This window comes from Heliangelus exortis, chromosome 2 (assembly GCF_036169615.1).
Source record: "Heliangelus exortis chromosome 2, bHelExo1.hap1, whole genome shotgun sequence".
NCBI classification, from domain to species: Eukaryota; Metazoa; Chordata; class Aves; order Apodiformes; family Trochilidae; genus Heliangelus; species Heliangelus exortis.
In genome coordinates this window covers 23626259-23649689 of record NC_092423.1, presented here as the reverse complement: position 1 = coordinate 23649689, position 23431 = coordinate 23626259, and the positions used below count along the sequence as shown (strand labels likewise).

The 23431-nt window shown below is 38.2% G+C and overlaps 1 protein-coding gene across 9 annotated transcripts in view; it reads right to left on the bottom strand.

The window, feature by feature from the left end:
• Positions 1 to 9894, bottom strand: part of AKAP9 (A-kinase anchoring protein 9) — a 104465-nt gene extending 94571 nt beyond the window's left edge. For 7 of the 9 annotated variants that reach the window (XM_071735203.1, XM_071735211.1, XM_071735208.1 and 4 more), the window contains exon 1: positions 9659 to 9878. In XM_071735203.1, coding sequence (XP_071591304.1) covers positions 9659 to 9706 — 48 coding nt within the window. In that variant the 5' untranslated portion in view covers positions 9707 to 9878. Of the gene's footprint in view, positions 1 to 9658 lie in introns of all 9 variants that reach the window. The other 2 variants (XM_071735209.1, XM_071735210.1) reach the window with 2 other exon arrangements.
• Positions 9895 to 23431: the final 13537 nt, after the last annotated feature.

Here is a 23431-nt window from a genome sequence, read left to right as displayed (position 1 = left end):
TCACTTAGAGGCCAAAGATAAAAATACAAAAGTATGCAAAAGCAACAGTTGCCAGTATGTCCACATAGTGCTTGTCGATCAGTTTACAGGCAACCTGCAAGCTTCCATCTTTAAAAGTTAGGGCTTACATTTTATAAAGACTGAACTTTTAACATTATCATTAAATTATAATACCAGAAAATATTTCCTTCAAGAAGAAATGATTCTCATGTTTCTAATAAATTTGATCTCATGATTCTAAATACAAATTATTTGCACTGAATTTGCTTTTGAGTATTACCAAACTGACTTCTATTTTAGATGCATTTATGTATGAAATAACTATACACAGAACACTATTATATGTTTTCAGATGGGGAAAAAACACCAGAAACAATCTACTTCCACCATTTTCCTAGCACTCTGAACATTAATTTGAATTGGTACCTAATAACATTTAGTGTATATGCTAAATGAGAAAGAAGAGTTTATTAGAAGTTCTTAGCTAAAAAGGGCTGACGAGAATACTTCTGCATGTTAGAAAAAGCAAACAGTATTAATTTACTTTGAGTTTATATGCATGGCTTGTATTAATATTAATATTAAATTAGTATTAATATCAATATTGCTTATATTAATATTAACTTTTTTTTTTCCCTAAAAGAAAAAAACATTTATAATAGCAAAAACTTTACTGTGCTGTAAACTATTTCAGTTGTATTTATGTAGAATTCATCTGGATTTTCCCCTATGCTTTACAATGTATCCTCTTTAATTAAAGTGTAGCTACATCAGAGATAGCTAAAGATCAAAAGCTGAGGAAAATAACTTCAAAAGGTAGAGAGAACATACAAAGGAACAGAATGAAGCACAGTAAGATCTGCACAGTTTTGCTTATATCTAATCTCTCATTAACAAAAAAGGCACCAATAGAATACACAGATTATGTCAAAATAAGACTTTATTAATAACCAACACAAGATTATAATTTTTAAGTTGACACATTTCATGGAATTGATACAGAATCCAAGAGGTTACATCACTGGTAATAAGACAATCAGCATTTCAGACACTGATCAACAGTTTAAATTCTGTTTAAGTCAAGCAGGGTGTAACAGCCACTCCTTGTTAATAAATACAAGTGATGCAATGACTTCCACACAGTTGTCAGAAGCAATTTTCTAACTACCATTAGTGTCAAGATTTTCAAAGTAGTCTACAGAATTTACATACATTTTGAGAAGATTATCTGGAGACATTCTGGCCACATCTGTGCTCCATCTCTGTAGAAACTGAACAAAACTTAAATTTAAGTAAAAAAAATATTTGTGGTTTCAATATTTTTTTTAATAAAGTGTATTAAAACAAGTCAAATTTAGTAGTGTTTTACCATTTTCCCACCTGGTTTGTATTCTTTTTCCATGAATTCATACCATGTGGCATGTCTGGCACTGAATGGACAGAGTGAGAATAAAGCCTCAAAACTCAGCAGGTTTGAGAAAGACAGCTCTGTGAGAAGCAGAGCAGACATAAGGAAAGAACCAACTGCTTGAATTTCATGCTCAGTATGCAAAACTTTACAGACTTCTATTATTTTGACAGGCTTCTCTTACTTTTTTACATGCTGCTTAATCATGAGAAAAGCAAGCTCACAAAGACACCAACACTGCTCACAAAATTCAAGACTTGTCTGGGGACTTTTTTTTTTTTTTTTTTTTTTTTTTTTTGGTGGAGAATGCAAAATTGAATTCCTGGAACATATTCCAAATAATGAAGAAAATCTAAGAAACATATGCTTCTTTTGAGGAGTCTTGCATTAGAATTTCCATTATTTCTTTAAACATAGCAAACTAGGCTAGATAGCACAACATACTACTGAACATACCAAGACAGGGTTTTCTTATGGAGCTTATTCTATAATAGTAAAACACTTCTTATATCTATATATTTAACTTGAAAATATATATTCTCAATGTATAGTATTAATAATAAATCAGCTTACACAATATGAATGGATTGAGGAATGTTTAAATGTTGTGAGTTGACACAAAGAGGTTTATTCACACAGAGAAGAGTTCAAGGACAAGTAAAAACTTCTAGAAAAGAAAACCAGGATTAAGGGATAACCAATTCTGTTACATCACAGCCTAACAGTGAAGTCAGATTGGAGTAAGCTGTTATGCAACTTACTCCATTTATGCTCTGTAACACCTATTTTATCAGTAGTTGCACAGAAACAAACTCAGTCCTAGATTCACATTTACTCCTCCCCTACAACTCTATCCATCTTATTCTGCTTAGGATCATTGTTCCACAGATATGCTGTAATTTTGTTATGGTAGTAGAGTTTTCATCAAATCTATGCTTTCCCCTGAAAATAACACAGAAACGGTGTATTATCTTTAAAATTATCATCTCCAGTCATGGAGATTCATAAAATTTCTTGCTGTTTCAGATTTAGAAGTGTGGTCTAATAGAGGTAATAGACTACATCTTCTTTGTTTTCTCATGAAATACATGAGAAACATGAAGAAACCCCCACAAATAAAGGTTACTGCATTTATGATTTGATCACTCCTACACCTTCCTAAGCTTAGTCTCTGGTTTCCAGAGTCTCACATTCTTTTGCCCAGTTGACAACTATTGAATTTGTTCCATTTGGAAGCTTGCTTGGGTTCCTTTTCAGAAGAGTGGGGAAGCAGGAAGACTGACTCCATACTTCTAGGAAATGAAGAATTCTAAGAAATCATAACACTCCTATTCATTCTTTTGTCCACTGCTTGTAGGAAAGGTATGCATATATAGATACATAAATATTGATGTATATATGATATAAAATGTTGGCTTCTCAAGAAATGGTGAAAATGCAGTTTAAGGTTTCTTTCAAGAAACAGGAACACCAGAACCCTCCACACAATATGACATGCCAGCACTTTGCAGAAAACATACAAGTGTCCCAGCATTGGAAATAATATAAAGTAATATAATTACTTTATATTTCAGCATAGCAGTCAAAAAACTGCAGTTATCAGATGCACTTCATTGAACCGTGGTACATTTATCAATGTGCCTTAGCAAACTCAAAGTGTAAAATAAATATTTTGAAACAAATAAACAGCAATATATTGAAACCTCTTCTTATGGGGAAGATATCTTAGACAGAATTTTTCCCCTTAAATTAGAATAGGCTGCCCAGGGAGGTTGTGGTTTCTCCTTCTCTGGAGACATTCAAAACCTGGCTGGAGGTGTTCCTCTGTGACCTGCTGTAGGTGACCCTGCTCTGGCAGGGGGGATGCACTACAAGATCTTTTGAGGTCCCTTCCAACCCTTAACTTTCTGCGATTTCTGAGAAGATGAGTTATTAGTATATAAACTTACATTATAATGTAACATTGGACAACAAAGTTGGACCCCCTTCAGGAGCCTTTTTACTTTTGTCCTCAATTTTATCAGACTTTTACCATGTATTATTAATAACCATATTACTATTATAATTACCATGTTACTATTATTACATATTATTATTAATAACCAATAACCATGTATTATTCTGCATTCTGTATATGTCTCTCTATAACAATATTTTAAAACATCTACTTGCTTGGTTACTTACTTGGTAAGGAAAAAAAAATTCTAGGAATACCTACATATGTCAAGAAATCCAATTTACTTTCTTTGAGGTATCAGTTACACTTTACTAAAAGTACTTGAGAAAGAATTTGAGGTGGTAATCATGCTTATTTCCAAATCTGTATAAACAAAGAAACTTGACTAGATACTGTTACAACTTAGAGAAACAAATGTCACAGTCACCTCTGTTTCACTATTGCAACACCCATACTAAGAAAATAAGCGGTTGGAAAGCAGACCACAGAGATGAGGGAGAGCCTAGCACAGCAATGAAGCAAGCCTTGAATGTAGGCAAAGAGCAACTTTGTGCTTTCTTTTCTCCAGTTCCTGGTTTTTTACACATAGATCAGCAAGAAAACATTTAAAATTGAGTTTTTACAATGTGATTTCTTGCATTCATAGTGCTACAAACAATACCGTGTTGTTTTATTTCTCCATTTTTTTTTTTGTGAAATTCATTAGGCATCTTTGATTAAAACCCAATTTTCTCTAAACTGTCTAGAGAACAAAGGTTATTTTGAAATTATATTTATCTGCACCCTCAGAAGAAATCAGTATTTAAGCTCAGTCTATCCTGTATCACTATTGTAAATTAGACAGCTACTTCAGAGCTCTGAATAAAGGGGTATAGTGACAACAACATTTACAACAAATAATCAAGGCCTGCCTCAAAAGCAAGAACAGATTTCTGGTCTGAGGTAAATGGAGATCAAAACCAGCAAACAGAAGAAAAAAAAGGAGGCCATATTTAGAAAGAGTTCTAGTAATGTAAATTGAAATGAGAGTTGAAATCCCAGATTTCAAGTCAAGTACTCTTTTAGAAGGATTCAATAAATTCCAGAAGCAACTTACAATGAGGAAACAAACCCAATTATTTTGTTTTCTAAATGAAAAAATAACAGTGACAAAAATGTAGAGAGCAGGTAGTTCTATCATCTTCAAGAGAACAATTACATCCTATTTAAAACCTCAACGCTTAAGGCTAGCCATCCCAATTTTTCTGCTATTAAAAACAGAAAGTTTCTTGGATTTAACAGATTATCTTTCCATTCAGTCTCCCATCTGAGCTTGTGTATCAATTATGTATCAATCAAAGTAGCAACCAATTACATAGATAAAATGTACTTAAATCTCAAATGTACATAAAGTCTTCTTCTATCATAAAATGTAGATATCCACTGCGCTGTTCCCACAAAAAGACCACAAAAAACCCCACGTAGTCAAGAGAACACCTCACTTTGTTTCTCTCTCACCTCAATTTCTGCCCTATCTGCTTTCACTCTAAGAGTTTAAAAGCCATGCCTTCTCTCCAGGGTAACGTTCAGTCAATCCCACATACCTCCTACTACTTGCACTTTTCACATGCAAGCAAAAGGGCTCCCTCAAATAATAAACAGTCTTAAAGACTGCTTCTCCACTACAGCATTTTTTCATAGCTTCATAGCACTCTACTGTCTTGTTAGAAACAAAGAGATCAGACCTTTTCCATTCATGCTTGTTGAGCCAAAGCTCATCCACACCTTTCCAGGAAACCCATGAGTTAGTCTAGGCTCATTCCAGTAGCTTCTTCTCTTGGCCAATAATACATATACACCATCTTCAGATATAGACATAGCCCACCACCACTGTCATTCTGTGGACTTTTAGCCCATAAAGCTGCTTTCTTCAATATTTCATGAAGAGTGATATCAATGACTGGGGCTTTAGGATAAAAATACAACCTTGAGATATAGCTGAATATGACTTCTTATTGGAAGAGAAAATCAGAGTAAGAGAATCCAGACGGAAAATGAAATTCTTGCTTCTGTGATATTGTTTCATTATTTTTGTCCAAGTTATCTGAGGCAGAGAGGAAAAACAAAATGAAAGCAAAAGGATACTGCTTACTAGGTCAGCTCTTTAATGAAATGTAAGGTTTAAATATATTTTGTTTTCTGTGATGAAAAACTCCTAATAACCACTGGAATAATGGTTTTGGGATTTTTTTGTTTGCTTGTTTTGGTCTTGGTTTGTTTTGTTTTTCCCTTTTCAGGTAAATTACAAGGAATTTAAAAGGACTGTGTTTTAAAAACGCTATTTGTATGTTGATTCTCCAGGAGGTTTCACATTAGAGCTTTAATCACTGTGATACATAAATATTCCATGCTTTGCTTGAGACTTCTATTTAGAAAAAAAAATTAAAAAACAACAACAAAAATCAACTGATCAACAGCTTTCCTTGAGAAATTTGAAATTTCTCAGTTACAAGAGGACACAGATGAGGAAGTATAATCTTCTCCCTTCAAAAGGGTGACACTTGAGAATACAAACAGCAAACATTCTCAGACTCTTAGACAATGCTATTTGAGTAACAGATATAATTTTCATCTTCAGCCACTTGAAATATTTGCATGCATGACCAGAAGACAAAACATTCAACTTATGAAGATAACTTGTCAGATTAGTAATACAACCTGTAATACTTGTCCAATAAGTGCCATTAGAGCTTCCCAAACCAACTGCACTGTTCCATCTGCTCAGTAATTCCCTGCCATACATTATTCAGTGCTCAAGTGTTTAACTAAACCAGACAGCTTCCTAATTTCCTAAGGTTCCTCAACAATTACAGGATTTCTTTGAACAATGCAACAGGAATGTATTACAAATGTACACAGAACTTGTGAAAATCCAGACATTAAATTAGATATTTTTAACATTATACCCGAAATCATAGACCAATTTGAGAAAATCTACCAACTAAATGACTGTCTTTGCCTTGCACACCTCTCCTACACCTAAAAATGCATTTATCTGAGAAGCGTGCGCTTTCTAAAACACAAGTTTACACAGGAGCAAAGCAGGTACATGAATTCTTTGCAAATAATATTTCAGTACTGTAAAATGGACCATTCCATAAAATATACTACTGATGGTTTTATATCCTTTAATTTTACCAGTTGTAATAGCTGTGTATTTCACATGTGTTTGTCTGTATACATTAAGTATTTTTTGTATTTCAAACGCTTTACCAAAACACTCTCAAATTTACCAAAATATTCGTGAGAAAATGACATTTCCTCACAAAGGAATCTGAGTCCCCAACATTTTTACTCTCTAAGCATGGCCCAGCTACCATGCTCTAGAAGAACCTCTTCTTTACTTCGAAGGAACCTTTGGTGTGGTCAGTGAGATAAGGATAAAGTCTGAAGCCAGAAAACTATTCTGCAAAGTTTCTGAAGTTCAGAACAGTACAACATGCTGATAAGAAAAGCCAGACACTACGCTGCAAAATAAACAAACAAAATTTAAATGGCCAACCACCATAAATATTATCCACTTGAATGTTAGATGAGATTTCCAAACAAACTGGAGCACACAGGCATGCACATAAATATCACACCAGCATCTTCAACCACGCTCCTCTGTTGTCTTTCAAGCTGTATTTACACACCTCAGGCCATCAACAATATTGTAGAATCTCTTAAGTAGGACACAAAATGTACCTCATTGGTTTCTAAGGTCCCTGTGTTTTGGGGCACTGATCAACTTAGCAATATACATCCGTGTATCTGTTGCTTGCACACATATCCCTTTCACCTTCCATCATAGTCAGACCTATTACCCTTAACTACTCTTCCTGACACTTTTCTTGCTACACCATGATCAGATCAGGATTCAAGATGAAGAAATTGCTTGTTTGGGAAGAAGAGAGATCTACGCAGGTACAGAGAGACCATTTCCATGAGTAAGGTAGACAGACTTTTACAGATGCTGCGTTAATATCCAGCACATTTACCTTGTGGCAGAGGAAAATGTATGACAACAGGTCCAGAAAAAGGAGCATGTAATTTACTGATTTAACTTTGTAACGCCCTTGCCTTTGTGAGTTTCAAGCAGACAGAACAGCAACATAAGGTACAACTGCTTCATAATAAAGACTTGATGTCGTCTCCAAAAGTCATCAGGTACACATGAATGCTGATGAGCCTCTGTCAAGAGCTTTTTATGCCATTTTTTAAATGATGTACTGGCAAAGGCTGTGTGTCTGTGCTGAGACCCATTCTGCCAGGCTTGAGTACACTTCGCACCTTTCATTCAAAGTAAGATTCATAATGAACCTTTCCATTTCACATAATAATAAAGGAGGAATCTAAAGAAACTTGCATTGTAGAAGATCCATTTGTAATACACTTATTTGTAAAAGATCTGAGGACAGACAGTGTCACTAAGGAGTTCCATTGCAGATGAATTTGCACAAAACCAAACTCCACAGCTTGCCTACTTGACAATGGTAAATGGTACACAGAACACTAATGAAAAATCTGAAAAGCTAACACCGCTTTTACAGTCCATTGCCATGTAAATAACATATACCTTTAGAGAGTTATAAAGACTTAAACCTCAAGGGATGTTTAAAAGCATAGAATACAAAGGTATTCAGGTGAATACTTGCTTACAAGAACATCATTATGTTTTAGTCAGAAAAGACTAGAAGATGGAGCAGAATAAGTTTTCCTAAAATGCAAAATAAATTAGTAAAGTGTGTAAATGTCTTTTCACAAGGTAAGAAGGAAACCATTAAATTCCTGCCCAAACGTTGGCTTTTGGTTTATTTTTCAGTAAATATCATTATTCTTCTGTGTTAATGCCAGGCCAACATGGGCAGAAAAATATAAATTATCATGATAAAATTCTTCATTGCGGTTTATTATTCCAGCAAATTTACTTTAACCACTTTCTGATTTTCTGCAATGGAGTTAGCCAACCTGGGTGTGACACGTTGGTACTGCCACCAGTACCTGATCTGTTTCAGTACCTTTGCATAGCACTGCATAAAGTTGTGTAAACACCATCCTTGCTCTAAGCATTTAAGAACAGGTTTTCCTATACAAACACACAGCTCCATGTAGGAGAGTTTCCTAGTGCATGTTTTGAGGGCTCTTTCAAAAGAAACAGGAACACTAAGTTACACTTTTTTTTGTCTAATACAGCAAAATACCTATTCAATACCTTCAAAGATGAACTACGCTCTCTTTTCCACAGACCACACAAGCAAGATTATGATGTTTCATAGTTTCATCTTCAGCTTGTCTTCTTGTTGCTTGTACTATCAGCTCCTGCCAAGTTTACATGCACTTTAGCATGAATGACCGGCTTACAGATTTCTAAACTCTTACCATTTAGCAATCGCTGCTCGAAGGAACCAGATGATACCCAATGTCAGAACATTAATTTTATCTCATTTTCCTACTTAATGACACATCAATTACCTTATCTCACTGACCACACCAAAGGTTCCTTCCAAGTAAAGAAGAGGTTCTTCTAGAGCATGGTAACTCCTATGCACTGAGCCATGCTTAGAGAGTAAAATTATAAAGATCCCTGATTAGCCCCTCGGTAACTCCGCCGGGCACCGTCTGAGCCGCCTGACGGCCCACGAGGCTGCAGCGGCTGCCGCCGGGCGTGCGGGGCCCCCGGCGAGGGCCGACAGGTGACTCACCCGGCAGTGCTGAGCGCACCTCACCGCATCTTTAATCCTCTGCCTCCTAAAGCTCTCTCATGGTATTAGCACCGCGCTGAGGAACAGCTGCCCGCTTTATAAACTTCCGTGAAGGTTTAGAGGGAGTTTCCCAGGCTTAAGAGGCAAGCGGAATTCGTGGCTGGACCACGACGCGGTAAGGGAGGAGCTCTCCTCCTCCACCCCTCGCCGCTAGCGGAGCGGGGATCACAGCGGAGACCGCCTGGGTTGTCACCCCCCCGGCCCGGAGACGGGCACCTGTGGCGTGCGCCGTGCGGGTCCCGCGGTCCCCGGCCACTCCCACCCACGCCGCGGCCGAGGCGCGCCGCTCGGCCCCGCGCCGACCGAGGCTAGCGGGGGGAGCCCGGGGCGCGCAGGGCGGACGGCTCCGAGCGCCTCCTCTGCCGGCGGCTTTGTTCGCGGCGAAGCCCTGAGCAGAGCCCCGGCTGCAGCCGCTGCTCCGCCACCACCGCCCAGCCCGGTCCGGCGCTGCTGCCAAGCCTCCCCCAGCCCCACCGCGCTTCCCTCAGCCTCCCCGCCCCCGCCTCCTACCTTGGCTTTCCCAGCCTCCAGCTTCTTGAGCCGCTCCTCGTCCTCCATGGCGTATGTGTGGGAGATCAGAGCGTTACCGGCGGCGGGAGGCGGGGCCCACCTCGCCCCCTCCCCTCAGCTGGGGCGCACACGTTCGCTGTCCTGTGCCGTCCCGTCCCGCCTCACAGCGACAGCAGCTGCCGTGGCGGGGCTACCGGCGCCGCCATCTTCATCTCCACGTAAACACGCGGCCGGGGAAAGTGACGTTTGGCCGCCCGCCCCTCCTCCCGCCGCCAGTCCCTCCTACCCCCAGAGCCCCAGCGCTTTTGGCCGGCACCCGCCCCGGCTCGGCTGGCAGCGAGCTCCGCCGCGACCCCGCCGGAGGAGCGGGTCCGCACCCCTCTAGGCCGAACGGGGGGAACGCACCCACTCCACTCCACGCATCCACTCACGCGGAGCCGAGTGACAGCCGAACGCCGGCACGGCCGCAGCAGCGGGGGAGGGAGGGGAGGAGGAGGAGGAGGAGGGGGAGGAGGAGGAGGAGGAGGAGGAGGAGGAGGAGGAGGAGGAGGAGGAGGAGGAGGAGGAGGAGGAGGAGGAGGAGGAGGAGGAGGAGGAGGAGGAGGAGGGAGGCTGTGGCAGGCACACCCCCCTCCGCACCCCCGCTCGCTCCTGCAGGCGGAGAGGCGGGGGGCTTCTCTTCCCACAAAAGAACTGCGGCAGCGAGACGCCCGTAATCTGCGGTTGCTTTCATACAAAGGTCTAAACAGACAAAACCGAGTTCTGAAAGACTGCTGCTTTATGCTGAGTTGTAAATCCGACCTTTGGCCACAATGCTAACACTTTTGATAAAGAATCAACACTTTTGATATTCTTAGTGTTTTCTTGCTTCTGCTTAGCACTAAATTTCAGGCGTCCTTTAGGATCTAAAGCTTGGAACTACACGAGTAAGCTTTTTGAGCATGTGTCGCAGACTATGTAAGTACGACAACAAAGGATGTGTAGCTCCCGCCCTGTTAAAATCACTCAATATGCACTCATCGTGCCAGAGGAGTGGAAATAGGTGTGTTAAAATCCCAGCGGGGAATATGGCACGTGGCAATTAAATGCTAATACACTTTCTATCCCTCAGCATTCGAGACAAAGCAATATCCTGTGATTACTTAATACTGTCTACTAGATGTGTGCCTTCCAAGGCTAGCAGCAATTTTTTAATTCACAATGTGCTTTTTCTTCCAGCTACCCCTGAAGTCGGTTCTGTTTCTGCTGGTGCCATAGATGGCACAGCCTTACACATTGCTGGAAAGCTTTTTTTTTTTCAATAGTGTGTAACAGCTGCCTGTGGACAGACAGATTCCTTGTTCTGTATTTGGAAGCATTCTGCTTTACAAAATGCAAACGCCCAAATCTTTCTGCATGTACTTAGATCTCAGCCTTACTAATCTTTTTAACACAATGCATTTAGTATACATTCTTTCATTACTTGAATTTTCCAGCAAAAACCAGACATGCCCAAAACAAAAGGAAAAAAAAAAAAAAAAAAAAAAAAAAAAAAGCCAAAAGAAAACATTATAACAATATTGCTGACCAGGACCAAGACAAACAAATATTAGGACTCCTAGCAGCAGACTTCCACACCTGTATTACTGCCGAAGTTAACAAAACCTGCATTCTTAAATTTTCAAGGTTCTTTCACTCTTGCAAGATGTTACATTTCACACAAAAGTCAGATCATCTGTTGGTCAGTGCATGAATCGTGCATTCCTTTATTTACAAAAGATGCCCCCAGTCTTCAGTCAAAAAGGAGATGGATACTATTTATGTCAAAAGAAGAAAACACCATCCATGGTAGGAATTACAAATGCCTGTGTTATGCTTTGTTCCATATTTGAAGCAAGCATGTGTTTCAGACATTTCTCAGACTTTGCTATTTTACTGGAGAAAAAAATGCTGTAAGAATTAAAGAGGAAATATTTTTATAGAAACACAAATTTCTTTGAGTTCCTTCCTTAAAAATGTGTTTTCAAGTTAGTAAAACGAAGCACTTCACACAAAGCCTTTACAAATGGAAGTTTTCCCCAGTAATTACAAAGCCTGGAGGCCTCCAAGGGAAAAATAAATCACCTTTTCTGTGCCAATGACATTCTTGGCTGATGGAGGTCACTGTCAGAGAACTAGCTGTTAGGTGTCAGAGAAATTTCACACATGCATGACACTATGATAGTAATTTCTTAATCAGTAAATATCCTATTTAGAAGATAATTACAAATTTCCTAAATCCCGTAATTAAATGGGTTCTTGATTTAATGCTAAGTATTGATGGCCTAATTTTCATCTCACAGATTTATCCATGTAATTCTAATGGTTTTTATTTAAACACCTAATTCATGACAATGAAAGTCATGAAAATCAGACTGACATACTATAATGGAATATAGAATAAAATATCCCAGGGAATAACATTTCCATATTCTCTCAACATTAGAGGAAGAACTGGGCTTTATCTCCTAGGAAATAAAATCTATATAGTATGATATCATACTTCAGCTATTTAAATTCCTGTTAAGTCATTTATGCAGAACAAGCTGATTGGAATTCACAACTTGGTTAGCCAATTAAACTTTCAGTTACAGAAAGACATTAGTTTTGCTTGCTTATTTGACCAGCAGTATGTTCACTTGCCTAAGAATGTAAAATAGTGCCCAAGAGTAAGCCTAAGAACTGCTATAGAAGTTGATTAATTTTCTAACACTCACTCAACTCACATAAGTTAAACGTGTAAACTGCCTTCAACAGTAATGTATGTGAAGTGAAACAGATTAACAAGGTAAAAAAAAGAGATCAGACATCCTCCAAAGTAGGAACGAGTGGTGCTTTTTAGATTTTTATATACAAATATATTTATTATTGGAAATATTCATAAAAACCTGCATTGAACTAGCTTCAAACACCAGACCTATTTTTTAGTTGTATTTTTCTGTAAACAAGGACAAAGGCCTCTCTACCTGCAGCATTTTCTATAACAATGAAGCTCCACCTTATTCCTAACATTTCTGCTTTCTTTATTCATTTTTCAGTGAAGATATGCCTGGTGATTCTCATTGTGGACTGCAAAGCCAAACAAGGAAGATTAAGAACCATGTTTGATAAACTCACAAAGTTCCAATTAGGAAATGCAAATTCTGTCCTAGTCCACTGAAGCCAAAATCAGAGGGCTATCAGATCATAACGTGCTGCTGGTAAACCACATGTGTAAATAAGATGTAAAAATCACGAAATACCACAAGCCTAAACTGATGATACTACCACTTCCAACAGCTAAGAGGCTTAGATATTGTTTGTTCTCATATAGCATAAATATCAGAAATACCATTTAATAATGAGACTATCCAACCCAAATATCATACCCTTCAACAAAAATATACATTAGAATGGAAAGTGCCTATATGAACATATACAATACAAAAGATTATTTGAACCAGCTTGTAACAACAAAATATTATCTGACATCAGTCAGATGTTTTTCTAGCATGAAGACAACTTCCATGCCACTTTATGTGTCTCAAGAGAGCTACAAATGTTTTTTAATTGTAACTGTCTGTACTTGGTCAACACATCATGGTAAAGAAGTAGTTCTGCTAATCGATACGCATCCTCTGATACATATGCCCAACAGTTCTGCTGTGACACTAGATCTGTAATACAAACCCTACACAAGAGGATAATACATTCAATTAAAGTGAACATTAAATAGGTCAAGTGTGAAAATAAGAGACACCTCCTTTGGAATGATGACCATGCAGAGCGATTTATTTGACTGGGACATGCACCTGCTTTAGTTGAATGTAGTGTGAGTTCTTTGGCTGATTAAAAGGCAGGGCCTCAGTGTTTACCTGCTGTTGTGACTATAAACCAAAACGATTTGCCTTCACCACAGTGTGAGCTTGCACACAGAATATGAGGTTGACTTCATGGCTATCTTACCTCTGCCACAGTCTTCTCTGCCAGCTCTGTCCCCTGCCATCTGCTCTGCAAGCTGCACTGAGCATCACCTTGCACTGTGGTTTTATTTCTTTTGGTAATCACTAGAGGAGTGTGTATTAAGTGGGGCCACAGATGAGTATATATACCTATATACTGATGAGTATATATAGAATCAAGTTCCCATGCAACATCTCAAGTTTCTATTCTCTTGTATTTTTTAATGAAAAAAGGTAGCAAAGCCTATGAAATAGCATGGGCATTGAGGACGAAAATAAAATGTCCCAACATAAGGGAAAACAGCTACCAAAAACCTGCCATTTTTAATTCTGAGAAGTTAGACAAACTTACATTAACCTTTGTAATTGGTGTTTCACCACAGGACTGTTTTTTGTCATCAAAATGTGATCCAGGAATTCACTTAATGCATAAAAGTGGGCTTGTTAATCAGTCACACACAGTCAAGTCCAACACAGGAAAATATTTTTGGTTGCAAACAAACATCTGTCTTCTGAAAAGACAATAAAATAACTCATACACAAATGTAAGCAAGCTCTCCTGATATATACCTCCTGGAGATGTGTCTTTGTTTTCTGAATCCTGGAGTTTTACATCTTGTAGTTTGACAAATTATAAGCTCCACTTTTTTTTTTTTTTTTTTTTTTCTTTTTTTTTCCTATTTGTGTCTGTTTGTTATATTTGAATTAATTAAGACAAATACTGTGATATTTAGTTGCTACTTTGGTGTAAATACTGTAGCTAGGAAGAGGCAAGACTCTTTAGCTAAGAAGTTTTGTGAGATTAATAATTTATTCTGCAGGCATAATATATCAAGGAAGGTAATTTAAGTTATCTTGCAAATAATACAACTAATTAATTGATGCAGAAGAATCAAATTGGGATTTGATATGTGAGATATGCACAGAAGGTTAATTCTACCAAAAATTAGTTGTTTGTATAAAATATATGTAGAGCTTTAGCCACAAAAACCCTTGGCATCAGAGCCAAGTGTACAACACAGCTATAACTGTGGAGGTTTTACAGCAGATCTGATTGTTTAGCTGCTGAAAGATTTTTGTTTCTTTTTTTCTTGTTTGCAGTTGAATGAAGGCAGGAATGGCTGCTGCCAGGCCTGCTGCTTGGCCTGCGTTCCTGGCTTGCTCCTTCTCGGTGTGACTGCAGCTTTTGTTGTCACCAAACCTGACCAGGCTCTTTAGACAAACTGTTTTCTACTTGCTGCTACAAACCTGTCCGTTTAAAAACGAAGTGAGTTAACCACGAGGGGTTTGTAGCTCACTGCTTGCTTCCTCTGTACACCGAGATCTTAACCACAAAAAGGCTTCTCAGGAAGCCCGTGTTGCCACGCTGGTGACACCACTCTGCCGGGCGGGAGATGGGACCAAAGTTCGGGGATATTTTACCTTATGCTGCCATCTCCTGGCAAATGGTTCAATTACAAATAAAACGCTGAGGGGAGGGTGTCTGCAGGGTGGCAGCTCTGGGAACAAAGCCAGCGCTACGCAATGGCGGTTCCCGCCTGTCCCCGGCTCAGCCATGGCGCTGGGAGTGCTGCTTCCCCCAGCCAGCTTCTTGCTCCGGGGCTATCGGGCAGCCACGTTTTATTGTAGGTTTGGAGGCTGTAAAAATCAAGGTGAAAACCCAGCCTCGTGATTTCTGGTTGGTGCATGTAGCTCGAAGTCAGTGAAGTGAAAACAGGTCACTGGTGGGCTTTGATACAGGCTCAGGTAAAGCTGCGGGCTGTTTCTGCAAGACAGTTTGACAGTTTGAAAGTGATTACAAATGGGGCACTTTTCTGTGTTAGTTCAAGGAAAAAGGAGAAACTAGAGAATCCTTTATCTTTGCCTCTGTAACAAGGACAGTAGAGCAAGCCCATGTGCCTTACCAATACCTGCTTGCGGCCCCAACACCTCAGGGAGGTGTTATGAAAATTTACTTCCCTGAAGTCTGCATAAGTTTTTATAGTGGGCAAGTGTATTGACTTCATTAGTATATGTGCTATATACCATAACGTAATGAGGTAGTGGAATTTTACTGTACACTTTGGTATTGTTCATGCATAAGCAAAAGAAGCTGAAGGACACCCTAGCCCTGGAAATAAGGATTTTGCTGCTCAGAAGCTTAGAGATGTCCATGAAGGAGAAACACTGCACCTGGACAACCAAGGTAAAACCAGCATCCTGGCCCCTCTGACCTATCTTTGAAACCCTCTCAACGTTGTCTGGTGCCATAGAGAAGTAACTATAGCAAGACTGACTGCACGGATGTCTGGATTGGTAGACAATCAGCAAGAATGCTGAAAAAACATTGTTGCTTCACAAAGCTTTACTATGATTAGTAATCAGTAGGGTGAGTGTTGTTGCTTTTATCAAACCATGTTGTAACTGAACATCTGAAGGGTGTAAGAGACCTACCTATATGAATCCACATTCAGGGTGCTCCAGTTTGTCTGGTATACCTCATGCATGTGAGTAAGTATTTACCCTTTGAATTCTATGCTTTGTGTTATAGCTTCCCTCCTCTGTTTATATGAAGCAGCTGTAAATTCTCATGACAAAAGTGAGGATGACCACAGAATCATGGAATGGTTAGGGTTGAAGGGGACCTTAATAATGATCAAGATCCAACCCCTCTGCATGGGCACTCACATCTCCCACTACATCAGGATGCACAAGCCTTCATCCAACTTGTCCTTAAACACTTCCAGGGAGGGGGCATCAACAACCTCCCTAAGCAACCTATTCCAGTATCTTACTACCATAATGGTGAAGAATTTTTTCCTAATATCTAACCTAAACCCACTCTCTTTCAGTTTAAAGCCTTTAACCTGTCACTGCCCTCTCTGGTGAAAAGCCCCACCCCACAGCATGACCCAGATGCTGTGACTTGCTCTGTCAGAGTGGTGCTGGTAACGATTGATCTGTACCCACCATCACACAGAGCCAATCTGATTTGTTTTCCTCTGTGTTTGGGGTATAGCTCAGTGTAAGCAAATAAAGCACTTACCAGACCGCTGACACAGGTAAAGTCAGAGAATCACAGAAGCTTGCTTCAGGGTAGGAGACAGGCAGGTAGGTAGTGTCATTCAGGACACTTCTTCTTTCACTGGTTCCAGTGAAAGGTCCTTGAGTACTTTTCCAGTCGTTTTGCTCGGTGTTTGGAGGCATAAGCTGCAAGACATAAGGATGATGTTTAGATAGCTTGTCATGAACATGGGTTGTACCTCTGCTGTCTAGATGGAAAGAAAAGTTCCTGGTATAGAAAACAAAGCAGTATCAGTTAACTACCAAACTTGTGTGCAGGACTTTGGGGGTGAAAGGACAGAAAAAAATAGTGCCAGAACAAAATAGTGCCAGAACTTGATTTGTATTTGCTAAAGGAGCAGACTCTTATTGCATAACCTCTCATTCTCAATTGTATATTTCAGGAAGTGTCAATGTCTGTGGTCTGAAATGGCTCCTCACAGGCTATTCAGTTGCTGTATAGCTGGAGGTGATATTGGCACTTTGTATTCATGCAGTGCCACAAGTTTAGCTCTATAAATACTGGCAGTGGATTGATGGGGAACTTCATTGAATCAAGCTGAGAACTTTCTAACATGAGTAGACCTGACTGCCTATTGTGGCTTTCATCAGAAATCTAGGTAGTCTGCTCTGGGTATCATGAATTAGTTTTTTCTTATTTTTAGTAATAGATAGATAAGGATTGATGTATGTATGAGTCTTCCACTTGAAGAAAATTAACAGGTTGTTTCCATTCACTGAAGGGTTTATCACTGGGCTGTTAAGGCTTTTTAGTCTGAATTCACTTACTCAGCTTAATAAGGTGAAGATTCAATGTCAGGAGTATTACTTACAGCTGTTTGAGTTGAAACCAGCTTGATACCACCCGGAAAGGAAAGACTCCTGGGAAAAATAAAAGAAGTCTTGTTCTTTTTACAGGTGTCCTCAGCTATTGCTTTGGTAAGACTGCAGAATTCCAGACCCACTGCTCTCCCTGTTTCATGATATGAGTTACTTTCAATATAGTGAACCAAGACTGGAGAGTGAATCAGCTTACTCTGAAGTAAACACTTATAGGATTATTCACCTGGATTGGAGCCAGGCTTGATCTCCAGTAAGTATAATCAGATAAAGATAGCTACATGTAGATTATTGTACTGGGGTGTGTAGATTTTGAACTAGTCTTTCATTAATTGTTGAAATTACATCTGTGGAAAGAAGTGGCTTTAATGTGTCTACTGGTGTTACTTAAAGCACTATTTTGCTGCTCAGAATTTGCATGTTTGCTGTTACTTATTTCAAAATAAGGAATCAAATTTTAGATGTTTTTTTTTCAAAGTAAAAACACAATGTTTTTTAAAACACGTGAATCTTGCCAGCAATTAATCCTGAAAGGTCTGAATCACATTCTCCTATTCTGAAACATACTTTGTAGCTTTTGGTATTTTTTATCTTTTGAAACTTACTTTCTGATCATACTCAGCAGCTAGGATTTGTAGAGTTCTTTAAAAAGAATGAAAAACCCCAGTTTCATTGAATAGAACAAAGGTTTTATTCACTTCAGCAGGCTGCATGCATCGCTGGCTGAGAGAGTGTGCTGATATTTAGGGCTTCCAACCTGGTTTTTGGCACTAGGAGAGTGACGTTGTTTCCTGAGTTGTTTGACCATGCTGGAAAATTAAAAAAATCTGTGATTTTTAAACAACCGGGTTTATTTAAAAGCCCAAGAAATGACACATTATGCTCAAACTCTAATAGTAAATTTTACAGTAAAAATGCTTCAAAACAACGAAAAGGAACTCTGAAAAGGTGTGCTTTTTACAGCTCAGGAAATTTTTAGTTATTGCCATAATAAGATAGTGTAAAATAGTTAATCTTTACAAAATAAACTATATAATTTCTTTGTACACAGGAAAAAGATATTGTGAACCAGATTCAGATGTTGTGATATGCCAATTTTACTGACAAGAACTGTTTGGGTATGAGGTTGCTGTAGAAAAGCAGCCAGATACCATTCTTCCAGGACTCCTTGAACTCAAAGTGTGTATATATAAATATAGATGGGGAGCATATACATATAAGGCATAGATGGGGAGTGTTGGGGGAAAAATATTTATGGGAAATTCTGGACAACATTTTAGTTGCTGTAGTTCATACTGGTTCTCAGGGCTGTCTGCATGAAGCTGAGTATTCTGAGGCTCTAAGGTTCAACATGTGCAGTTCCTATTAGTAATTCCTTCTCTGGGGGCCGGCAATTCTATTTTATATTTCTTACAAATGATGCTCTGAAATTTTTATGTAAGCTAATTTGCCTCTAAGATGACATCAAACATAAATTTATTGTACTTTGGAGTTTGAAGCGCACATTAACTTTTTAACAGCTTGCATTACTACTAACTTGTAGGATTGTTTTCAGCCATTTGTTTTAAATATTTGCATGCCTTATTTTGGTTAGAGTTTTTTAATTTTTTAATCTGTAGATAACATTAAAAAAATCCTGTGTACATTCTCTGCTCTTCATTCAACTTGGCTGTGTTGTATGGTTTTTCTTATCCTCACCTCCAGCTGAAGATCCATGAAAGATGAGCAGTTTGAGCGTATATACAGCTTCTGATCCCCATGGCAGTCACATGTTTGATACCTGTGAAGAACATATTGCCTCTCTAACATGAATGATTCCTAGCTTTTAGATTTTTAAGGTGCTTGCTATTCAGACTAATGCCTTCTTTTGCTTCAGAAAGAGTAGAAGAGAGTAGTGGTGGTGCAGAATCACATGAAGAGCAACCTGGCATGCAGTAGAGTGAATGTCAAAATGGCAACACAACGGCTATTGAGTGTTTTAGGAGGGTCTGTAGGGTTTTAGCAGGGCCTGTAGCAATTCCTGAAGACCAGAGGAGCTATCAAACCACTCATTACTGTTATCATTTAACATTAACCATGGGTCATCTTTTGGGTTTCTTGAAAGATATTGGGAAAAATATTATCATGGGTGATGTGAAAACTAAAAAGATTCTGGAAACTCCTAGAATTTTTTCTACATTCTGGTAGTAACAGCACTGTGGAGAAAAAAGAGTATTGGTTTTTGCCTAAAAAACTTTGTGACAAGCTGAATAGAGCACCAGAAATATTTTCAGGCAAACTAGAACTGGTAGGTGACATACCTTCTTCATGAGGTCACCTGGACACAGTGAAAACCAAATGGCTTTTCAAAGAAAACCATTTCTAGGAATGTCTTTTAATCCTATGGAGCAGGAAGTGACAGCTAGAATTAAGTTTGTCTAGAGATATTTCAAAGAAAACAACTGAGAACTGGTGACTTTTCTTCCTGGTTATGTGGCTGGTACTTTAAATTTATCTGATTACCACACAGAGAAATCTTGCAGGTATCAAGGAGAAACTGCTTTCCCTTGATCGCTTTGAAAGTGATGTGGATAGATATATTCCAACTATCTGCAAGTTCTTTTTCTTTCTTTGATTAAGAAACTTTCATTTTTCTTTCATTAAGAAACTTCAATGACAAAATAGTTCATCTCATACAGTCAAAAATCTACATTAAGTGTATAACAGATTCTTACATTCTTTATACAAGTGCGTTAAGCAGCTGGATCAATAAGTGGAAAAGTTTGATTTTAGCTGAAATTTATAGAAATGGCAATTTTGCTCTTTTTAAAGGAGATTTGAAGCTAAACCAAAACCATGATACATTGATTTATCAGCTATAGCAATTACTCATGAATAGAGAACCTATTGTGTGAGAATTCCTTGACCAGATTTTGTAATTAAAAAAAAAATTTAAAAGGGAGCCTTTTTATATTACTTTGAAAAAGTTTTATATTTGTTTTTCCCCTAATAAACAGCTGTAAGCAAATATTCTAACATTAGAACTCAAGTTCTCTACAGTGGCAAAGATACATTTCTGATGTGTATGTGAAGGTAGTGGACCTCTAGAAAAGTATTGGTGCACTGCTGCTGAGGATTTGAATGGAATCAGTGATGGCACTGAGTGTAATAAATGGACAGAAAGAAGTGTAAAAAAGGTTGGTCTGTTTCCCCAGTGTCTTGGGGGCAGTTTCATTAAATGCTACAGAAGTCTTTGTGGGACATCAGACTAGTTTGTTGAATAAGTTAAGAAACTCCCTGTCACAAACAAAAAAGGAATATGCTCTGATGTATATAAAAAGGTATTTTTGTGTTTCAGATGGATTTTTTTCTTTACTGCTAAACTACAGGATCTTCAAATACATACATATATGCACCTGTCTTCTGATCACTCAACTGACCTTATTGCTTAGTGTTGGTAAGAGTAGGTTTCTATTGCTTTGTCTCCTTTTTAGTCTATAGTATGTAGTTTAAAACCACTTCTCTTTGGTCAAAAATCTAGGCAAAATCTAACCCAGTAACTTGTGTATATTCAGGTTTTTCAATTTACTTTTGTTATTGAATATTTGTCTTCATAGTTGTAATTTTAACTTCTAGTTAACAAGAAAGGAATTGTTCTTTGCTAGCTTTCTTCCACAGTTTTGTTTTTCTTACTATTTCCCCTTGTTAGGAATGCCTGGGGCCGAGAGGGTGCTAAGAAGGGTTGATTCTGACTCCTGTAAAAAAGTTTGTGGCAGGTTGCATTTGTCTTTTAGCAAGAACTTTAGCTTCATTTTTGCCTTAACTTTGGTTCAAAAGCTGTTAGGATTAGAAGGTTGGCCCTTCTTTACAGCAGGAAATCAGAGTGCAAAAAATAGAATTTTTTTACTGTGTAGCTGTTACTATTTGAAGAGACAGGTGATATAAGAGAAAATGGATGCCCATCCCTCAAGAATGAATAGAATTACCTGTTTTTAAAAGCTAAGGTAAGCTATATTTGGACTTGGTGCATATTTCAGATAGGAAGGCCCTCCAGTAATTTAAAGAGATCACTTTTATTTCTCTCACTGTTATTTTCTAGTGACTTAAAAAGCAGAGATCCTAAAGATCTACAGGGATTACATGAAGACTTTTTGTCCATTTCAACGGTTATTTTTATGCAATGTTGTTTCTTTTCTTTATGATGAACACATGGAAGTTACCAAGAAATGTTAGCATAAGCTGCACTTTTAAGACAGTGTAAAATAATAAGAGCTCTAATAACTACTGTAGATCAGTGGTTGAAAACAGAGACTCCAAAATGTCAAGCTGTGCATGTATTCCTTGGCTCTGAGAGTAACTGCAGTAAATGCTGCTTTTATATAATTTCTCTGACTGCCAACAGAAGAACTGTAACACATTTACAGGGAGTAAAAACTGAAATTAAACATGCCAGAGTAGAACAGCAATTACTTGCTTTTTATCAATGGGAGAGAATTAATATAATAAATCATTAGAACAATAATTGGAAATACGTTTGAAAGATGGCTTTGTTTTTAGAAAGTATAATTTAATTAAATGATAGATTACAGATAATGACAAGTTTGTATAGCATATTTCCATTCAGGAAAATTTATATTCTTCCTATTTAAGTAATAAAGAGGGCAAACAAAAAAATCCTAACTTCCTTATTGTTTGTCTATGTAAGCAGAAATTTTATGACAGCAAAATATAGCAACAGTAGCTCTTAAATGGCAAAAAAAGATGACTGATCATTTGCTACTAGAAAGGCTAAAGCTTACTGTGTTTGAAGGTTAGCAGTAGATCAGAGTATGGAATTGTTTGGAAAGTAATTTATGTGATATTACATTCCAACTAATTGCTGTACATATGAAATATGAAGTCCATAGCACATTTCAAAGAAGTCATGACCTTTCTTGGTAAGAGAAGATCGTTGATTATATGCTTTTGACTATAAAGTAAAAATATGTATCTCTGTAGATGCTCATATATCCTGCCTCATTTTGTCATTTGAATGCTTCAAGCCATCCTGGTAATACGAGTGTGTTTTGAATCAGTCTGTGAATGAGGCCAAGACATTGATAAAACGGAGAGTTCCTTGTAGGACCATTGAGATGTTTAGGGAGCTGGAGCACCTGACAAATGATGAGATGGCAACAGAATTGCATTTGTTTAGCCTGGAAAAGTAAAGGCAGAATGGTGGGGAACCTAACTAGTAGCAGTCTTCTACTCCCTGAACAGGGGTCATGGGAAGGTGGATCTAGACTCTTCCTCTGAGGTACAGTGAAAGGACAGAAGCAAACAAGAGAATTTCTGATTACATATGAAGAATGAGAGTGGCTAAGCATGGCAGCAGGCTGCCCAGAGAGCCTGGGGTACTATCACCCTTGCAGATTTTCAGTATTTGTCTCAGCAAGGCCTCTCACAGCTTGTTATAACTTGTTGTAATATATGTGTATTAGTATGCTGTAAGCAGGAGATTAAATAAGATGATCTCTTCCAAACAAAATTATTCTTTTATTGTAGTATCTTTTAAGTGAAATTCATAAGATACAGGAAAATGTCTTGTCAGCACGACCATCAATGGTAGCTTAATAGGGAAGATAAAAAACTTTGGATTTCCTATGTGAAAAGAATGCAAGAAACATTGGTTGTTTTGTCATCATACAGCTTTTAAAAAAAAATACTTTCTGGATAAGGTATGTTTCTTGGTGTATCTTCAGAAAAGCAATATATTTTTTTTTTAGTGTTCGCATTCTTGATTCTTATCTTTCCCAGCAAAATTGATAAGAATCTTACCAGCAAAGCTTTTTAGTTCTTCTTTCTAGTAAAGTTTTATTGGTTTCTATCAGATGTAGTAAATGGTGGATGCTAGCTCCAAGCTGCTTTCTCTTCTTCTGTTGTAAAAGTAAAAAGTCTATTGTTGTAAAAGTTT